Here is an 18,764-nt window from a genome sequence, read left to right as displayed (position 1 = left end):
CTGGCATTTCTTTCCACAAGCACTGCTACTGCCACAGCAGGAACTGCAGAGGTGGCAGGCTCTGGCATGCCTTCCTTTTGCAGTCACCTATGAGTTATATCAGTTATATCGGCATTTACTTCTGGTGCTACCTTAATGAGCATGAGGGCAAATGTGCCTCATTGATTTCCTTGTTGGTGACCTTGTCCAGTCATGTACTGCTTCCTGGAGTTGGGAAGTCAATGAAATATGTCTTGCTCTCAGAGTGCAAGACAGCTTTTGTGTCCTGGGCGTGCAGTAGGAGTGGTTCTCCTCTAGGGTATGAGACAAGCTGTCTAAGATAAAACAACAGTTTGCCAGCTTCCCTTCCCCCTAATAGAGGCTGAACCTTGACTGCTCCTGGGACTGCTGGAGCAAAACCAGCTCACTGGCAGGGCTGTTCCTGGACTTTGGGAAGGAATACTTCAGGGCCCAAACACAGACTGGCCCAGGCAGCCCAGGGAGCACTTGAACAGAGTTGTGTCCAGGTTAATGAAAGTGAGACCAGCCTTTTGAGAAGACCCTGTCCTTCACCCAACTACTAAAAAAACAGGATTACATAAGGACTGTGCCTAAAGAGAACATTAAATCTCCATGTTTCAGGGTACCCACTAACCTTCAGTAACTGGGTTTTGGAAACAATTGCTCCTTACTTTTACGAAGTTTCTGGTCTTCTCCCTGGCAGTTGTGGTCCAGCATGGCACTGTTCTTGTCCTCTGCTGTTGCTCTCAGCACCAACATCCAAACACCACCATGCAGCATAGCTGCTATTTGGAGACTCCGGTGCTAATTTTATCCCATCAAACGTGGCCATAGGCTCTGTGGTGTATCAGAGACTCTTTAAGGCTTCTTGCCTGTAGGCTGTAATCTTAACATGGTTGTTTTGTCAAGGTGTTCTTCATAGAATGGTTTGGGTTGGAAGAGACTTTAAAGATCACCTAGTTCCAACCACCGTGCTGTGCGCACGAACACCTTCTGCTAGACCAGGTTCCTCAAAGCCCCATCCAACCTGGCTTTGAACGCTGCCAGGGAGAGACATCCACAGCTTCTCTGGGCAACCTGTTGCAGTGTCTCACCACCCTCACAGTAAAGTATTTCTTTCTAATACCTAATCAAAACCTACCCTCTTTCAGTTTAAAGCCATTCACCCTTGTCCTGTCACTACCCTTCTTGATAAATAGTCCCTCCTTATCCTTCCTTTAGGCCCCCTTTTAAGTACTGGAATGCTGCTATAAGGTCTTCTTGGAGCCTTCCAGGCTGAACCACCCCAGCGCTCTCAGCTGGTCCTCACAGGGGAGGTGCTCCAGCCCCTTGATCTTCTTTGTGGCCCAACTCTGGACCTGCTTGATCAGGTCCATGTCTTTCTTGTGCTGGGGGCCCCAGAGCTGAACATAGCACTGCAGGTGGGGCCTCATGAGAGTGGAGTAAAGGGGGAGAATCACCTCCCTTGACCTGCTGGCAATACTTCTCTTGATGCAGCCCAGGATGAGATTGGCTTTCTGGGCTGTGAGCGCACATTGCTGGACCATGTTGAGTTTTTCATCCAGTGGCACCCCTAAGTCCTCATCTGCAGGGCTGCTCTCGATCCACTCATTTAATTTAATTTAAGGAAACAGTAAGTTTGCTGTCATGAAAGTTCAAGAGGACAGCACATGATAGTTGAATGGCCAAGTCCAGAGAGTTGTGGTCAATGGAGTTAAATCCAGTTGGCGGCCGGTCACGAGTGGTGTCCCCCAGGGCTGAGTACTGGGGCTGTTCCTGTTTAACATCTTTATCAATGATTCGGACAAGGGGATGGAGTGCACCCTTAGTAAGTTTGCAGATGACACCCAGCTGGGTGGAAGTGTCAATCTGCCTGAGGGTAGGGAAGCTCTACAGAGGATCTAGACAGGCTGGATCGCTGGGCCAAGGCCAATTCCATGAGTTTCAATAAGGCCAAGGGCCGGGTCCTGCACTTCGGCCACAACAACCCCCAGCAGCGCTACAGGCTTGGGAAGGAGCGGCTGGAGAGCTGCCACACAGAGAGGGACCTGGGAGTGTTGATTGACAGCTGGCTGAGCATGAGCCGGCAGTGTGATCAGGTGGCCAAGGCAGCCAATGGCATCCTGGCCTGTATCAGGAACAGTGTTGTCAGCAGGAGCAGGGAGGTGATCGTGCCCCTGTACTTGGCACTGGTGAGGCTGCACCTTGAATACTGGGTGCAGTTTTGGGCCCCTCTCTACAAGAAGGACATTGAGGTGCTGGAGAGGGTGCAGAGGCGGGCTACCAGGCTAGTAAAGGATTTGGAGTATATCTCATATTAGGAATGGCTGAGGGATCTGGGGCTGTTTAGCCTGGAGAAGAGAAGGCTGAGAGGAGACCTTATTGCTCTCTACAGCTACCTGAGAGGAGGTTGTAGTGAGACGGGGGTCAGTCTGTTCTCCCAAGTAACAAGCGATAGAACAAGGGGAAATGGCTTTAAGCTGCACCGGGGGAGGTTCAGGCTGGATATTAGGAATAATTTCCTTACTGAAAAGGTTGTCAGGCACTGGAACAGCCTGCCCAGGGAGGTGGTGGAGTCACCATCCCTGGAGGTGTTTAACAGACTAGTAGATGTTGTACTTAGGGACAGGGTTTAGTGGTGTTGGTAGAGCTAGGACAAAGGTTGGAATTGATGACCTTGAAGGTGTCTTCCAACCGAAACTGTTTTATGATTCTATGGTGTTCCGATTCATTCAAAGAATTTATATGCAATTGTCTTGTGATTTGAGTAAATAACCAAGACTTGAGACTTTTCTAGGTTGCTGTCACAGAGAGGAGAAATCAATGATACAAAACAGTGCATTAACCAAAAGCTTATGTGAGACACCATTTTGTGCTTGCAATAAAACTGAACAGAGGGCAGCTGCATTGTTTGGTCGTTGAAATCTGCTTATCAGAAAGATACTCTGTAGTTTTGCACAGTGGCTTCTGATGGCTTTCAGGCTGGGACAAGTTTGTGCTGTCCCCCTCTCTCTCAGCGTCCCTGACGCAAGGTGCTCGCTCAGGCACTGCTGCTCCCAATGCCCTGGCACAGGCAGCAGCCACTGGGCCATGGGACTCCCGCCCCTACACTCCCAGTTGCTTGTTAAAATGAGTTTCCACTGTCCGGACACTTTGGGATTTTTGCCTATGACACTTTTTCATAACACTTTGTGGTTTTTGTCCCTGTATCCCCATGAACTGATAGTTGTTTGACACTAATATGTCTGTGGTTTTAGTCTAGTTGTATTCCATAAAGAGAAAGGAAAGATGTTTTATTTGGTGGCCCTTAAGTGACACACTGCTTTGAGACTGTGGCCCTGGAGAGAATGCTTAGCTAAACAAAAGCCAAGTGCCTGTCACTGGTTGCTCAACATCCTACATTTATGACAGCAGCACTGCTGGTGTGTAGGTGCAGAAAGCACTTACTGTACCCGGATGGTGTTTAAGTGTGTGCATGTGTCCATATGTTTTTCCTTTTCAGAAACAGAAACCATGGGCATTTTTAGATGAAAAACCTGAATTGTGCATTCAAATCCAAATTTTAGGCCAGACAAAAATTGCGGACAAAAATTCTATGATCTAGCATCTGCAGACAAGTCATCTGATTTGATGCCTTTTTTGAAATTTAATTCACGCCTTTTCTCCAGCCTCTCATTAGCTGGTATAAATGCTGATGGTGGGACGTACATTAGCTTTTATGGTATTTCTCTTTGTTGGATCATAATACTGACATGGGCCAGGTTAGCAAGGATTGTTTTCCATTTCCTAGGGCAATAACCAAGAGACAGGGAGAGGGAGGTTTGCATGACTCACTGTCTGGACTGACGCCACAACAAGACAAGTACCACCTGCGATCGTGTTTGCTGCAGCCCAGGGGTAGTGACAGCCAATGCCATCCAGTGTTAGTAAGAAGAGGAAGGTGGCTGGGAACTTGACAAGAGCAGAATAAAGGAAATCCAGATACATGTTCCCAGCGGCTGTTCCCATGTGCATGATGTCCCATGGTAGACAGAACTCGTGAACCTGGGTGGACAACAGGGTGCAAATGAAGCCAAACCCTTTGGGAGAGAGCTTATGCAATGAACTGAGATTTGCAGCTGGTTGGGAGCAAAATAGGCTTAAATCAATGACAATGATTTAGGACACTGAATCACACACCTCTATTTGGGCTGCAAAAGCCTTCCCTTACCAACTGTACATCAAAATGGGTGGTTTTTGACATGAGGTGTCCTGACCAGGTCTAAAAATGAAGGTTTCAGCTTTTCTCCATCATCATCTTCGGAGTTGAGATCCTCGGAGCACAAGTGACAGAGGGGAAAGTGATTGCAGTGGGCAGGGGAGAGGGTGATGAGCACTGCAATGCTCTGGGTTATGCGCCAGCATTTCCTTCTGGGTTAATGGGAATATGAGGGTTTTCATTTGCCAGTTAAGTAACCAAGGGCAATATAACTTCTCCCCTTTGGGGAAGGAAACATGAAAATTTATACAGACAATCTTCCTATCTGTGCAGCCATGTGTATGAGGCTGTTGCATGACATGAAGCAGCATTTAAAAACAGTAATGAATAAAGATGTTCTGGAATTTCCACTCATGAGATTTGGTGAGTTCACTGTCGATTGATACTACCTAAAGGAAGAATTTGTCTTGTCTGCTGGCTGTTTTTGCAAGCCTCTTCCCACATACAGTCTGCAAGGGTCCTAGGTAATCAAAGAGAAGAAACCCCACCTTTCCTTTAGGGAACTGCAGTGCTTTTGGTCACCAAGTTGTTCCCTGCTCTAAACCCAAACCAATCCTAAACTCAAAACATTATTTGCCTTGAGGTTTGCATATATGCAGCAAACACTTCTTCTTATTTCACTTGGCAGTGTGCTTAAGATCTTCCATGGCTTTGTCATTTTGCTTTTGAGCTATGAGACACCTGAGGGACTTGGGCAGACACCTGCAAGACATATAAGCATGACAGCTACGGGGAAGGAAAATGCACATTACTGGCACACAGCAAATTAAAATGGAACTGAGTTTCTCAGGTTAGGATCCTATGATGTATTGAATATCCAAGGGTGGTATTGAACGCAGTGGTAGCTGTGTCTGTCAGTGATTGCACTCTGATTTGTGCTTTGCTTGAATGACAACATAGCCTTTATTTTTTTTATTTTTTTATTTATTTCCTAAGGCTAAAACCAGTCTATTGTGATCTGGAAACATTAGTCTGAGATAAATTCTGTTGACATGTTTTAGAAATGGCTAATAGGCTGTGGATATAAAACAGAACAGCTATAAACCTGATCATTCAGCTTCTCCATGTCAAAAATAAGCAAAATCAAAACCCCAAAAACCTTCCCAAATCTGTTCCCTGGTCTGACTATGGATTTTTCTAAGGAGCATTTTCACTCAGTTTTTTTTTTGCAAACAGTCAATAAAAGTCTGTTGCTTGCATTAAAAAAAAACCCACAATTTTAATCAATGATTAGAAAAACTCACTTGTCAGAGTAGTTCAAGTACTGTCCAAGAAATAATAACGTAATGGTTTGTGATGGGTGGCAAGGGCTCCAAACACAGAAGCATTAATGACATGCTGCAGGTAGTCCCTTGGTCTCAGGTGATTCAGACTAAACCCTTGGGGAGGTGGAACAGAACAACAGAAAATGCCCAATCTGATACAATGTCATCTCAGAAATCCGGCATGCAGCACTATGGCTGATCCTGTTCAGAGAAACCTCAGCTCCCAGTTACAGTCACCTGTTTTTGGCTTGGTGTTGCTAGGAGCTGTAAAAGCGAGCACTTACATATGGTAGAGCAGGAAGAAGAAGTTGGACAGTGTGACTGTGAGATGGAGCTACCTCCAGTGTGGAAACACATCAGCCAGGATTGAGAGGATGAGGAGTCCCAGGGTGAAAGCAAGCTGATAAGTAACGCCCACTGCCCTCCAGTAGTTTGAGTTAACAAATTCTGCAACTGCAAAGACAAGTCATATAAGCAAAAATAAATTGGAGAGCCTGGGAACATAACTCCTGCCAGCTAAAACCGCATGGAGCCCCTGCGTGTAGCCATGCCCTTGTGGCGTGCTGTGTGGGTGTGGGTTTGGATGGGAGAGCAGAGTGGCTGTGGGTCCTTGGTGTAAATCAAGTCCTGATCCTTCCTCCTCTGCTGGTCAGCTGCGGACTTTATCCCTGCCTCCAAGGGTGTCAGGCTCTCACCCATTAACATTGGGCAAATGTTTCTTTCTTCTTCCTACTCCTTAGTTAAGAGCTAAATAGGAAAATAAAATAGACAGCTGGCACTTGCTTGCCTCCATCTCCCTCCTCCCGTACAGCTTGGGAACAGAGCCTCCCTACTGGCCAAGCACGTGAAACAACACAGCAAAAATTGTTTTTGCACCAAGGCTGTGAAACAAGTGTTATCTCTCACAGCACCCCTCGCTGCCTTTCCTGGAAAAGTGCCATGCATCTTCGCAGTGCTTTCAATTAGTTTTTGTCTCTAGACCTTGTCCTCCATTTTGGCACGTGCCTCTCCAGGTACAAACACTCCCTAGTTTTCAGAGCTGCCTCACAATTATTCCATTTATGTATACGAGCTGGTTCACGGTTGCATCATAAACACCTGCACTTAAGCAAAGAGGTGCAGTTTGGTGGTAAACAGCACAGTGTCACCATCTGCTCTTGTTACACGCAGTTCCTTAAAAATTGGATGGCACAAGCAGGGGTCAGCCCTGCTGCTAATCAGAGGGGTCCTGCCCAGAAAATGCCATAGCAAGCTGCCGTAACTGAGGATGTAGCCTGTCAGCCAGGCCCCCTTTGCTGAACAGTCCTTGTATCAGGTGTGTAGCTCGATGCAAAGGCCATGAGAACCCCTGAGGCCACATTGATGAGGACTGTGGCCAGGAGTCAGAGTTTGTGGCCAAACCTGCAGAGGGAAAGAAAAAAAGAGAAGAAAGAGGCTCAACTGCTAGCAAGGTAGGGTGGCAAACCAAAGAGTTTGAAGAGGTTGGAGATGGTCCCTATCCCTGTCTTTGTTCATTTTGAGTAGGAGTCTGTATCTGCTCTTCCCTTTGCAACATTTTTCATCTCAATGGAAACTCAGGGGACTCCCCTGCCCTGTGTTTTCAGGTCATTGCTTACTTCTCGTTAGTGACTTAGCTAATGAGTTCAAGAAATGCTCTGATGTGACTCTTCAGTCCATCTTTCAAATCTGCAATAGCTTTTTAATGGAGATGTCATTTGATAACTGTAATCTCTACCTATTTTTCTCATCAACCTTGACTGACCTTTAAGCTCTTCTTGAAAAGGGTTTTCTACACCTCTGTTATTTGTCATTCCCTGTATCACCACGACTCACTGATAGAAATAAATTGTTTCCAAAAGAAACAAGCTTATTGGAACACTGGAAAGGCATTTGTTTTATAGCTGACCAGAGATATATATTCAGTTAGAAGTATGATTTATAAAAACCATTAAATTAGTCAATGTACACTAGCAAAAATAACATGATAATAAATGCCAGCCAAAATAAATGTCTCTGATCTCCACAATAACATCAGCAGATCCCATTGCTCAAACTTTTCCTCCTGTCGTGAGCCTGACATACAGACATTTTTGACTTGCCTTAAAGTCCAGCCCAAGAGAGCCTCATCAGACCATGAGAGGAGCCCTCTCCTGCAAAAGTTCTTTCCAAGTGTTCTGGCTCTGAATGGCAGAGATGCAATGCTGCATGTTAGCACTGACCTCAGGAGCTCTCTAGGGACTCGTGGGTGGCATTTCCAAGACACCTACGACTCTTGAACATCAAAGTCAACGCCTGGATGTGTGCCTAGAGACTGATCAAGTAAATGAGTAAGTCTAATCCCTCAGAGACAAGCATATTTGGGAAGAGCTTATGAAACCTCCCCTGAAGACCTTGAAATGTTTGCAGGAGTTTTCCTGAGTACAACAGATTGCTGCAATCTCATACATAGGAAAACTAGCACTCCAGCTGCACTCAGGCTGTCTGATGAGAAGAGGATGGGTAGCTCAAATCCAGGAAACATAGAATTCATGGGCCTTTTCCCCGTTCTCTCTACTAAATTGGAGGCTTCTGTGTTTGTTTTTGCTGTAAGCACAACACTCTCTGGGTACGGGATTTTGTACTGCTTTTGGGTGCTTGCAGCACAGGAACCACGGTGAACTGGGGCAGAGCAGTAGAAAATCCCTTGATACAATGACATGCATGTGCTTTATCTTAGCAGTAATGATATCCTACTCCCTTGTGTCGTTTCATACTTTTGCTTGACAATAAACCTTGGTAAAAAGATCCTTTAGTATTTTGACACAGAGAGAATTTCAGATATAAATGTCTGTGGGTTTGGGAGCTCTGGTTTCTACTGGCTCACACAGTCATACACTGCCAAGAAATACTTTTGGTAGTGAACTTGATTGTTTAATGCACTTCTGTGCTGAAAAGGTGGTCTGAACAGTAGTGCCTCTGATGGTCAGAGGATCTGTTCACTCTTGTTTCATGTCCTGGGTGAGTGGCTGCCACACATCCCCTCCTTCGCTCCCATAAGCTGTGCATCGTTATCCAAGTGTCAGTTCTGGGAAAAAAGATGCAATACTTTCAAATTCACTAGAAGATCAGCCAAACAAGAATTTGGATCTAAGGGAAAGAGAGAAGGGAGGGCTGACCTATGTTTCTGTTTCAAAAAAAAAAAAAACAAGATCTTTTTAAAATGTGTGTGAAGAAACCCAAAAATCAGCGCGAGTGTTCAACCTCTGTCCTTCAAATCAGACAGGGGACTCCAGCCCAGGACTGAAGCCTGGATATAGGATCTCTGTGGTACTGCTTTAGCCATTTGGTGTCTTTCACCCGAGAGAAATTTTTGCCAAAGGTGTAGCCACACAGAAGATGTGGCCAGAAAGAGTTACTTGGATAAATCACTATCTTCTGATGAAAAATCTGTTGAAGTAGAAAGCTTAAAAAAAACATGGTCTGGTTCACTGGTGGTAAGATAATGGTTTTCTGAGGACTGGAGAGTAGTCTGTGCAATCTGTGCATAAGTGAGCTTCTTCACAAACAGGTTTGTCCATAGCACTATGGCAGCTGCTTTCCCCACAAAGGTGGTGTGCACAAGCTGACTGAAGATGTGTTTGCCCGCCATGAAATATGGGAGCAGAGACCAGCAAGACAAATACAGTCCCATCCTTATTTAGTGACACTGCAGAAGTACTGTGGGGACAGCTGTGCCCCTTCCAGTAGACCTTCCACCTTGGAGGAGGGGGACAGTGAAAAGAAGGGCACAGCAGCAATATTTGTCCAACAGAGATGATTTTGGGGCCTGACCAGCATGGGAGGAAAAGGCTATTGCTCATTGTGCTCTCCTATGTCCTGAGAATACAAAGAAAAAAAAAATTCTCCCAGAAAGACTGACTCTACACAAGGATTGTTTACCCCATGTTACCTTCACCTCTTCAAATTCCAGTCTCATCTTGTCTTGCCATTTTACTGAAAAATTTGGTAAATGTGCACAGGAAGGTCAGCTACAAAGCATTAGATTTATTCAGAGCCTAACCTAAAAAAACCCTCATTGGGTAGATATATGGCTCAATGACATTTGTGGTGGAAAAAAGGAGATGAGGGAATAATAAGGTCTAGATATGGCTACATACACAGTCAACTGAGAAAAAGAAGGAGGACCAAAGAAAATTTAGGAAGGAGCAACTTCTTCTATTTCTGTATCTGAGAGAAAATCTCCTGTTTTGAAACTGATTTATTGCCATCTGAATGCTGTTAAAATTAATGTGAAACAAATTTATCACAAAGATGGGCAAATAGTTCTTTGTGCATGATTTAACATTTCCTCTCAAACTCTGAGCTCACATTGCAGTTTGCCACTGTGAAAGAAAACAAATTCTCTTCACTTGTCAATACGCAAATTCACCACGGAGCCTTTGAGAGGCTGTAAAAGTGAAGCAACACCATGGCATTTCTGTGGATTCCTTGGTCACAACAGCCTTTGAAAGCATGGGCCTAGGAATCACCATCCACTCCTTTGTAAGTGACGCATGGGCCTTTCAAATCAAGTTTTAATTGCATTAATTTCCTCTTTGAATTGTGAATGTTGTTCAGTGACATGTAGAAAGCAGATACCAGAGGAAACAGTTCATCTCACACCTGTCTACATACTACATACCTGTCTGCTAAGTAGCCAGTTCTCATGGAGCCGTTAAAAAACTCAGCATTCACAGAAGAGTGGAAGAGGACCAGCTTCCAGGAGTCCTCACACACCAGGTTAAACTGCAAGAGCAACCACAGTTAGAAGCACGGGAACATTCAACATAAATCATGGCTGCTCGAGGAGGAAGGAAACCGATGGCACACAGCTAGAACACAGGCTCCAGAAAACAAACCCTCATCTCTTTAACTGACATCTGCAATACATCTTGTCTGGATTTTCCCAAACCTTGTGGAAAAGTTACACCCTGGAAAATGATTGCACAATGACACATAAGAAGAGTGAGAAAGAGAGAGAAACTTTGAAAGAACAAATTAAAAGGTTCAGAAAAATCTCACCCTCTCCTCCCCACCCATCTGCTTGAAATTTGAGGGACACTTGGAGCATCGTTTCCTTCCCAGGTGCCAAGGCCTGTCTCTAATCATGTGTTATCTCACTGCGTGAAAGTAGTGCTGGGCATGAGAGGTGGCAGAGATGCCATGAGTCCTGCCGGAGGGGAGCCAAGAGATGACTGTCCTGCTCCTCATTAGCACTGGCAAAACGCCCAGGATTTGGTTGACCTTTCTCTGTGAACCGGTACTCTGTAACTTGCTTTTGATTTACAATTAACAGGTTACCAACTCACACCCGGCAAGGGGAAGAGGACAAACTGGTGTTAACTTCTCTACAGCTGGAAATATTAATTCAGGTGTAACTACACTTCAGCCCAGAAAGAAGCATGAATTTCAATGATGGATTATTTAATCTTTCTAACCCGGACAAGTTTGCTGGGACTGTACCAAACAGCTCAGCTGTTTCCCTGGCTCGACTGGTGTGGAGGACGGCTCGGAGCGCTACTCTCTGCCCCAACCCATCTGTCCCAAGGGAAAGTGAGGGGGAGTTTCTTTGTAATGGTGATGATAGTGAAGCAAGGGAATATGAATACCCTTTCTGAGGAAGCTGTGAAGTATGCAACATTGCCGTTTTTTTAGGAACAGGTTACAGAAACATCTGCTAGGCATGGTTTAGGTATAGTTAATACAGATTTGGGACTGGAGGAGAAGTAGAAGAGATCTCTTTTGAGATCCTTCCTATGTTTCAGGTCTCTGTGGGGCTTTTAGGCTGGTAGTACTAGTTTGCACCATTTTTCACCTTGTAAACTATCTTCTTTAGGTAGTGTAAATTGGAAGAAAAGAATCCTGCTGTTTCTAACTCATTATGTGAGAAATGTAGCCTCATCCTCTGCTTCTTGTTCAATGCACATGACTATCTGTTCGAATTATCACATGAATGTGCAGTTCCTCAGTTTGGGCTATGGGATGCTACCCTCAGTTTGATGACTGAAACACTAAATTATGAGAATAACCGTTGCCTGATAGATTACAAGCTTGCAGTATTACCCTCACAGGAAAGCAAGCATTTCCCGTTATTTATCCATATGATTCTCTGCTCTAAGTCCCTAGCAAGTCCTGATAGTTGCTATTTATTAGCAGTCAGGCTCTAGCTGTGCACCATAAACAAACTTTACCGATCCAGCATCTTCTGTCTTTAAGGTGTGCAGGCAAGAGTTATTTTGCTGAACGATCTGTGTCTTACCTCAGTCATGAGAGAGGTCCCCAGGTAGTTGTAGACCCAGCCATCCCGACAGGGACTGAGGGGGACGGTGGTCTGGTTGCCCACGAGCCTGCTGAGGGAGTCGATGCAGCTGATGCCCATTGTGTTCCAGCCCACCCTGTACCTCCTGCAGCGGCTGCCAGAACTGGCCCCATGGCCTCCCCACTTGTGAACGGTGTGATTCTGCTGCTCCTCCAGGCTCCAGCTACACCGCTGGCTCAGCTCAGCCGTGCTGGGGTTGCCGCAGTGGTGCTTAGGGGTGAATCCCAGGAAAAAAACTCCCCACATAAATGGGAGCGAAGGTAGCAGAGAGCAGGCATAAGAAAAGAGGGCTTGTTTCTGAAAGAAGGCAAATTCTCCGATGTGTCGTAAAATGTCGTCCGGGGTTGGCATCTTTATATTTTGCCACTCATTAAAATATCTCTGTTGCTTTGCAGGACTTTGCCCTTCACTGCATGCTTAAATAAAGGCTGAAGTGTTTACTTAAAACTCACAAACAATTAACTTTGTCAATTGTCAAGCCATGCATCTCAAGCTTTATCTCTCAAATACCATTTCTAAATACATTTTGGCTCTCCTGTTTCGGCCCCTGTTATTTTGTATATGACATGCTTGAAATACAAGAGCTGATGTCTTAGATTATGCCCATTTCAGTCTGCCACTGAGAGTCTGTTAGTGCATGGTATGGGGTAGGTGATGGTTCCTTTGTCCAGTATTTTCAAAGGCCATAAATATTACAGAAACAATGTGAACTCTCCCTCATGTATACACAACTGAAGAATGTTGTACTGAAAACTGCACTGGGTATAGATTACCGCTTGCATGCAGCCTTGGGAGTGTAAAAGAAGACAACACAGAGAAGACACAACAGGGCAGATTTATTTTAGGCACCTAATAGCTAAAGAATAGTGTTTTGCCCCAAACAGGGGGCAGACCAGCCACTCCAGTACTTCTGAGTGAGAGGTGCCCGGAGTGAACTTGCAGTGCTTCACATGCAGCTGCCCCGCACATGGGAAGCTGAGAATGACCCTGAGACCTGTCACCAGGCCTCATGTGCCCATCCTGCTCTCTGCCTCTTGTCCTGCACCCTGAGGAGACAGTGGGCAGAGGTTGCCGTAAACCACAGCCCTGATTCACAAACACTTTACTGTTGTTTCATGTGAATTTATTAGACAATTATAGTGTGTAAACAGTGCTTAAGCAATGCAGACATCCTCAGCCTCTTTTACTGAGGGGGATGATCTATGTCATGTTCCCATAGCCATGGTTGCATGAGATCCTTTCATGTTGTTGCCCGTTTGTCCGTCCTGTAAGCAATTAGCTTGTGTCAAATAATGTAAGCAATGATGGAGGACTGGAAGCGGTCCAGTGCAGCTGAACATCAAAAACGTGGATCTGGACAAAAAAAAAAAAACATTTATGGGCAAAGATATCTGTCTGCAAATTTTCTGCAGACAGGTTTTGTTACCCCTCTTTCTAAGGCAGACTGTATAGCAGCCTTCAGTACCTAAAGAGGGCCTACAACAAAGCTGGAGAGGGACTTTTTGCAAGAGTGCGTAGTGCTGGGACATGGGAGAATGGCTCTAAACTGAAAGAGGGTAGATTTACGTTAGATGTAAGGAAGAAGTTCTTTACTGTGAGGGTTGTGAGACACTGGAATAAGTTGTCCAGAGAGGTTGTGGATGCCCCCTCCCTGGCAACGTTCAAGGCCAGGTTGGATGGGGCTTTGAGCAACCTAATCTCGTGGAAGGAGTCCCTGCCCATGGCAGGGGGGTTGGAACTAGACGATCTTGAAGGCCCCTTCCAACCCAAACCATGCTATGATTCTATGACTTTGTAGCTTGTTTAGTGCTTCTGAAGCAGGCTGCTGTCATTGAATTAATTTTCCACCTGAGGAACACTCTGTGACCTCTGGGGTTTATGAAGCACAAAACTAAACAATGAACCTTGGAGGAAAACAGAGGTGAGAAGTAATGTGATATTTTAAAGCGCTGTTAATAACAAGTCCTGTTGAGTTACAGTGACCAGCATACCTAAGAACCATCATGAATCACAAATGAGGCTGGTACTTAGCTATAAACATCTTTTGCAGCTAAGAAAAGACCAGACCTTTGACCATTTACAACTAAACTGTTTACCTATCTCTGTTCAGGTCTGGTTTACATCAGAAGCTATCCCCCTGTTAATGCTCAAGAAGATGACTGCACTAGCAACTTTTAAACCTTGCACCCACCTGCAGACCGACTAGTCAGCAGTGCACGTATTTGATGCATTTGTTAACAGCTAAAACCTGGGTCACCCAAAACACAATTAAATGCACAAGAAGTGCATAAAGCATCCTGGAATTCTGCTTTACTCCCTTTCCTGATTCTGCCTAGCATAGTTTCATGCTGGGGAGAGTGAGAAGACTGATGCAAATGTTGTGTTCATATGCCAGTTATGCTGGCAGAAGGTTGTATCTCTGCTTTTGAGGCAGAATGATGTTCTTTCTCTTGGAAAACCTCCAGTGTCACTTGAGTATTCTCTTGTACTGCCAGTAAGCAAAGTGTTGTCCTATAGTGGGAGTGACCACTGAGTAGCTTCAGGTATCGTGTGATGTCCAGAGGGCTTGTTTTAATTGATATTTGAGCTGGCCTCGAATGTCCTGACAAGACTCCCTCCTGTGTATGGTGACACCAGTCTTAGGGGAACTGAGCAGTCCAACCCACCAACAGAAGGGCATGTGACTCTTGTCACCTGGACACACCTGAGTGCCTTCATGTGATCTCTTTAAGATGTTTTGCAGCAGGGTTTTTTTCCATTTCACTGGGGACAGAGCAGGGAGTGATTATACATGCAGTTCTGGTGGTGGATCTGAGCACATGTGAACGGAGGCAGTGTGACAGCTTGCCAGGGTGACATCTGTACTGAGAAACTAAACAGGATTGTGTATGGGATCAAGCACTGTCCCATATCCACACTGCTTAATCTTTACCACCCTCCCTAGTACTGTTTTGCCTGAGTCTTGCTAGCACAGTCCTTAAAACATCCAGGTAGGTTTGAGTGGTGATGCCAGACAGGATGTTTCTGGCAGGCAGGAGGGAAAAGATCACCCTGACTGGGGAAGATGTATACAGAAGTAGGCCATGCCATGCCCCATGCCTCCAGCAATAAAAAGAGGCCTGCCCACTTTATTTATTAGCACAGAGGCAGCATGGCATCAATCAGCATGTAACGCTTAAGGCAGCCAGAGGAGCAAAGTAAACAAAGCCAAACCACCTCTGTTAGCAGAGGGCATCTGTGCCTGTGACAGAAGACCCATATTGCTCTGCAGTGGCAGGTTTGTGAAAGAGTGTCAGCTGTGACAGGTTTACTGCATATAATCAGCAATCCCTTCAGTTTACAGTAGTGAAGCATTACCATGCCTGCTTTAAAACATGTCAGCCTTCCAAAACCTGGGGTAAGCATTCCTGTACTCTGCCCTTCCTGAGCTTTAGATATATGCTCACAGGGTTGGGTGAACCGTGAACAAAATGAAGCCTAAAACACGGCTGTAAAAAAATTACAGATACAAGACAAATCTAATCCGTCCATAAAAACAGTGCATATTGATAATGGTAGTATATATAACAGCTGTCAAACAATAGCCCTGATTCAAAGATCTGAAAGCATCTTCTTATGAAATTACTCATGAAGACTGAGAAACGGAGACAGAGACATTTAACAGGTTAGCTCTTCAGAGTTACTGGTTTTCAGGTCTTTCATAGTTTAGGGTAAAATGATTTACTAGAGATGCCTCAGATAGAGGTTTCCATTCAGGTGCCTCCCAAGGTGTTCTCCTATAAGCCTTCTTGCATGAGTAAACATTTCTGCATTGATTTCCTTCTAGTAAGTCATCCTTTCATCCATGCCATTTAGTAATGGGTTTGGTTAGGTGCTTACCTTGTATATGAACCTTACTACAATTCTGTTTCCTGTGAGTGTAACGAGAGCATAGATGTTTAACAAGGAGCTTTGAGCACAATGCTCTCTGCCATAATCATGTGCTACCATGGACCTGAGCAGGACATACTAGGTTCGGTGGAATGTGATGGATAACCACTGGAAACGTCCAAATGAACAGCGAGTCATGTTGTGTTCCTGCTGGGCTGCACTGCCTGTGTATTGGGGTGCAGGTACATGAGGCGGGCTAAGCCAGTCTGGTTTCTTGGTGTGAAGGTCCCACTCCACATCTCCTTTCCTACAGCCTGTTCTGGCACTTGTTAGTCCTGTACTCCATAAATTGAGTCAACTTGTTAAGTAGTCAGAGGCTGACCCTAGCAGATACCTGGGTAGATTCATCCTGCACTAGTCAGTTGTAGGGGGTCAGTGAAGTGATGAGGAAGAATCAGCACAAGGGAAAGGACAGAACCACATGGCTGGGAGCAGCTGGGAGAGGGAAGCTGGAAAGCAGAGGGAAGAAGCAGGATGTCCTCCTTGTGGTGACGAGCAGACCAGCTGTCTTGTAGATTTTGGTAGGGCTTTACCTGGGCTAATGTTATCCATGTAAAAGCCGAGCATCTAGACTGAGCTAGTTGTCTACACTTGTTGTCGAGGCCTGTCCAGTCAATAGAGAAGGTACCTCCAGATGTATATCCACATGTATAGCAGGAGCCTACAGCGGTGGTTAAGAGCAGATCTGTGCACCCAGAGCTGTTTGTAGCAGTTGGAGAACCCTGCAGTACACAGCTAATCTGGACAAGGTGTTGACACATGGGGAAGTTTCTGACAAATTAACCAGGGCATAAAGTGCTGAGCTCACGGTGGGTCTGACTGCAGGTGGCCAGACAACACCCAATCTCATGTGGATCCTGCTGGCAGAAAGGTGCCTGCCAAAAAATGTTTAAGCAAATTTGGACTGCCAAAGAGTCTGTGTATACACCAGTGCTTTGCATCAGGGGATCTCAGCTCTTCAGATCAGCATTGAGGGCTAGATATCTAAGAGCTGACTATAGAGGGAGCCTACACACCTTGTTTTTAGGCTGCTCAAGTAATTTCAAACAACATGTGTTTGCGCTTCATATTTATTTGCACAATGAGAAGGTATTTTATAACTGAGAGAAACAAAGTGTACTTTACGGTTGGCTCAGATACTACTAACGCATTTTTCTTAGATGATAATCACACTATGTTTGGCAAAACCCTCTAGTTTCTGATTATTTGCATCTAGAGCCAAAAGTCACAGCTTGAACTCATTTCCTTATTGAACACTAATTACTGCTTAGCATTGTGCAACCTAGGAATATCTCCCTTAATGACAAAGACAGCTCAGTGCATAGTCCTCACTCCTTGGCTTTTGCTGTGGCATAGAGCATGACGTGTTGCTGGACTTCGTTCTTTGAACATTTCATTTCTGCAGTTGTGAGATGGCATGACTTTTGTCAAGGGCGGGAGCTCTGCTGAGCTGCTGCACCACTGGCATTTGAGTCTATGATCTGCCAGAGCACTGTATGAGGAGCTGCTTGGACTGAGACTGGGGATGGTCTGCCTAGGGTAAGGGAATTGGCCCTGAGGCAGTTTGGCTTGTGAACCTGTGCTGTGGTCCCCAGGGTCCTGCTGCTTTTCTTTGACTTCCCAAGGAGACAGCAAGGTCACCTGGCAATGTGCTTCAGGTTTACACAGCCGCTCTTATCAAAGGGGTAGCGATAACAGGTTACCAAGGGGAGCAAAGGAGTCCAGGCAGCCCTTGTAACTACCAGCACAGAGCCTGGAAGGTGTGCTAGGCAATTCAGGAAATACACACAGGTTTTTTTAAATGCTGATCAGAGACTTTTCCTGAGCCCACCCACCCATCCGGTTCACAAAACTCCTCCCAGAGCTGCCTGGAGTAGGTGACTACATCCAGCAGCAGAGTCAAGGCTGGACCAGGCCAGGCCAGCCTTGCCAGCTGTGCAGCAGGTACAGCACAGGCTGTCTACAGTTATCCTGATGTCTCAACCATCATAGCCATCAACACAACTGGGTCCCAGGGCTTCAGCTTCCTGGTGAGCAGCAATGTACGGCTGGAAAGGACAAGCGCTATCCCCGAAGGACTTGCAGTCTCAGTCTTAGGTTTGTTATTTCTTTTGCATAGTTGAACTGCTGATACATGCTCTAAGGGTAGCAGGACTCGACATGAGACAAGCAATGCAAACAGTATAGGTAGTACAAGGCTAGATCCTAAACAAGGGACTTGATAAACAAGTGAGGATGGAGTGAACCTGGGGACTGAGGCTGCAGCGTAACATACTTTTCTGCTGGTGGCAAAGGTAGATTTTGCTGTCACGACATACTGCCCATAGTTACCTGGAAAGGGCTGAGGCAGTATCAATTTCACCATTCTCAGCCTGGCCATAGTCACTCCTGGGGTGGTTTGACTCCTCTCCTGCATACAGATGCTCCCTTTGAACCAGCAGCCCTGCAGGAATGGGAGCTGTTCTGTGTCTTGGGTAAGAAGGAAGAGGCAAGTTAAATAGGTTTCAGGTGAAGCACAGCTCAAAGAAAGCCTGTGAATTTGAAAGGGAAGAAAAAAAACCCATAGGAGAAAGCTAATTGGCAATTAGCAAGCAGGTTTGCTGTCAAGACAGCCAAAAGACACTAATGTTTCGACAAAGGCTGAGAACTGGCCCTGTTCAGTAAGACTTTAATACATAGTTAATTGCAAGCATTTAATTTTGCAGTAAGGTTTTGCAAGTATGACTGCTTAATTAATTCCTAGATTGCATACTTACTGCTGTGCTCAGACAGAGTATCACAGCTGCACAGCATGATGTGAGGCATGGAGCCACCCTTGGCACCTCACCCCAACTCAGAGCAGGGGCAAAAGTGGTGGCAGGGGGTAAGACTGCCCTGTCTGCAGGGATGAGAGCAGGGGATGCCCCCTTCCCACCTCTACAGGCTCTGCTCCCAGCACTGCTGCTCTGGGCAGCCTGAGAGGACAGCGAAGGTG

The 18,764-nt window shown here is 45.6% G+C and overlaps 1 protein-coding gene across 1 annotated transcript; it reads right to left on the bottom strand.

The window, feature by feature from the left end:
• Positions 1-5,803: 5,803 nt before the first annotated feature.
• On the bottom strand, positions 5,804-12,211 carry LOC147415989 (solute carrier family 22 member 2-like). Its single transcript, XM_086460409.1, is given in 8 exon segments — positions 5,804-5,976; positions 6,786-6,807; positions 6,809-6,839; positions 6,841-6,924; positions 10,184-10,287; positions 11,801-12,100; positions 12,102-12,142; positions 12,145-12,211. Coding segments are annotated over 8 exon segments (822 nt in total).
• Positions 12,212-18,764: the final 6,553 nt, after the last annotated feature.

The sequence above is a fragment of the Leptosomus discolor genome, chromosome 2, assembly GCF_034619465.1.
Source record: "Leptosomus discolor isolate bLepDis1 chromosome 2, bLepDis1.hap2, whole genome shotgun sequence".
Taxonomy (NCBI): Eukaryota; Metazoa; Chordata; class Aves; order Leptosomiformes; family Leptosomidae; genus Leptosomus; species Leptosomus discolor.
The sequence above is the reverse complement of the archived record's forward strand: the minus strand, read 5'-3'. Positions and strand labels throughout refer to the sequence as shown.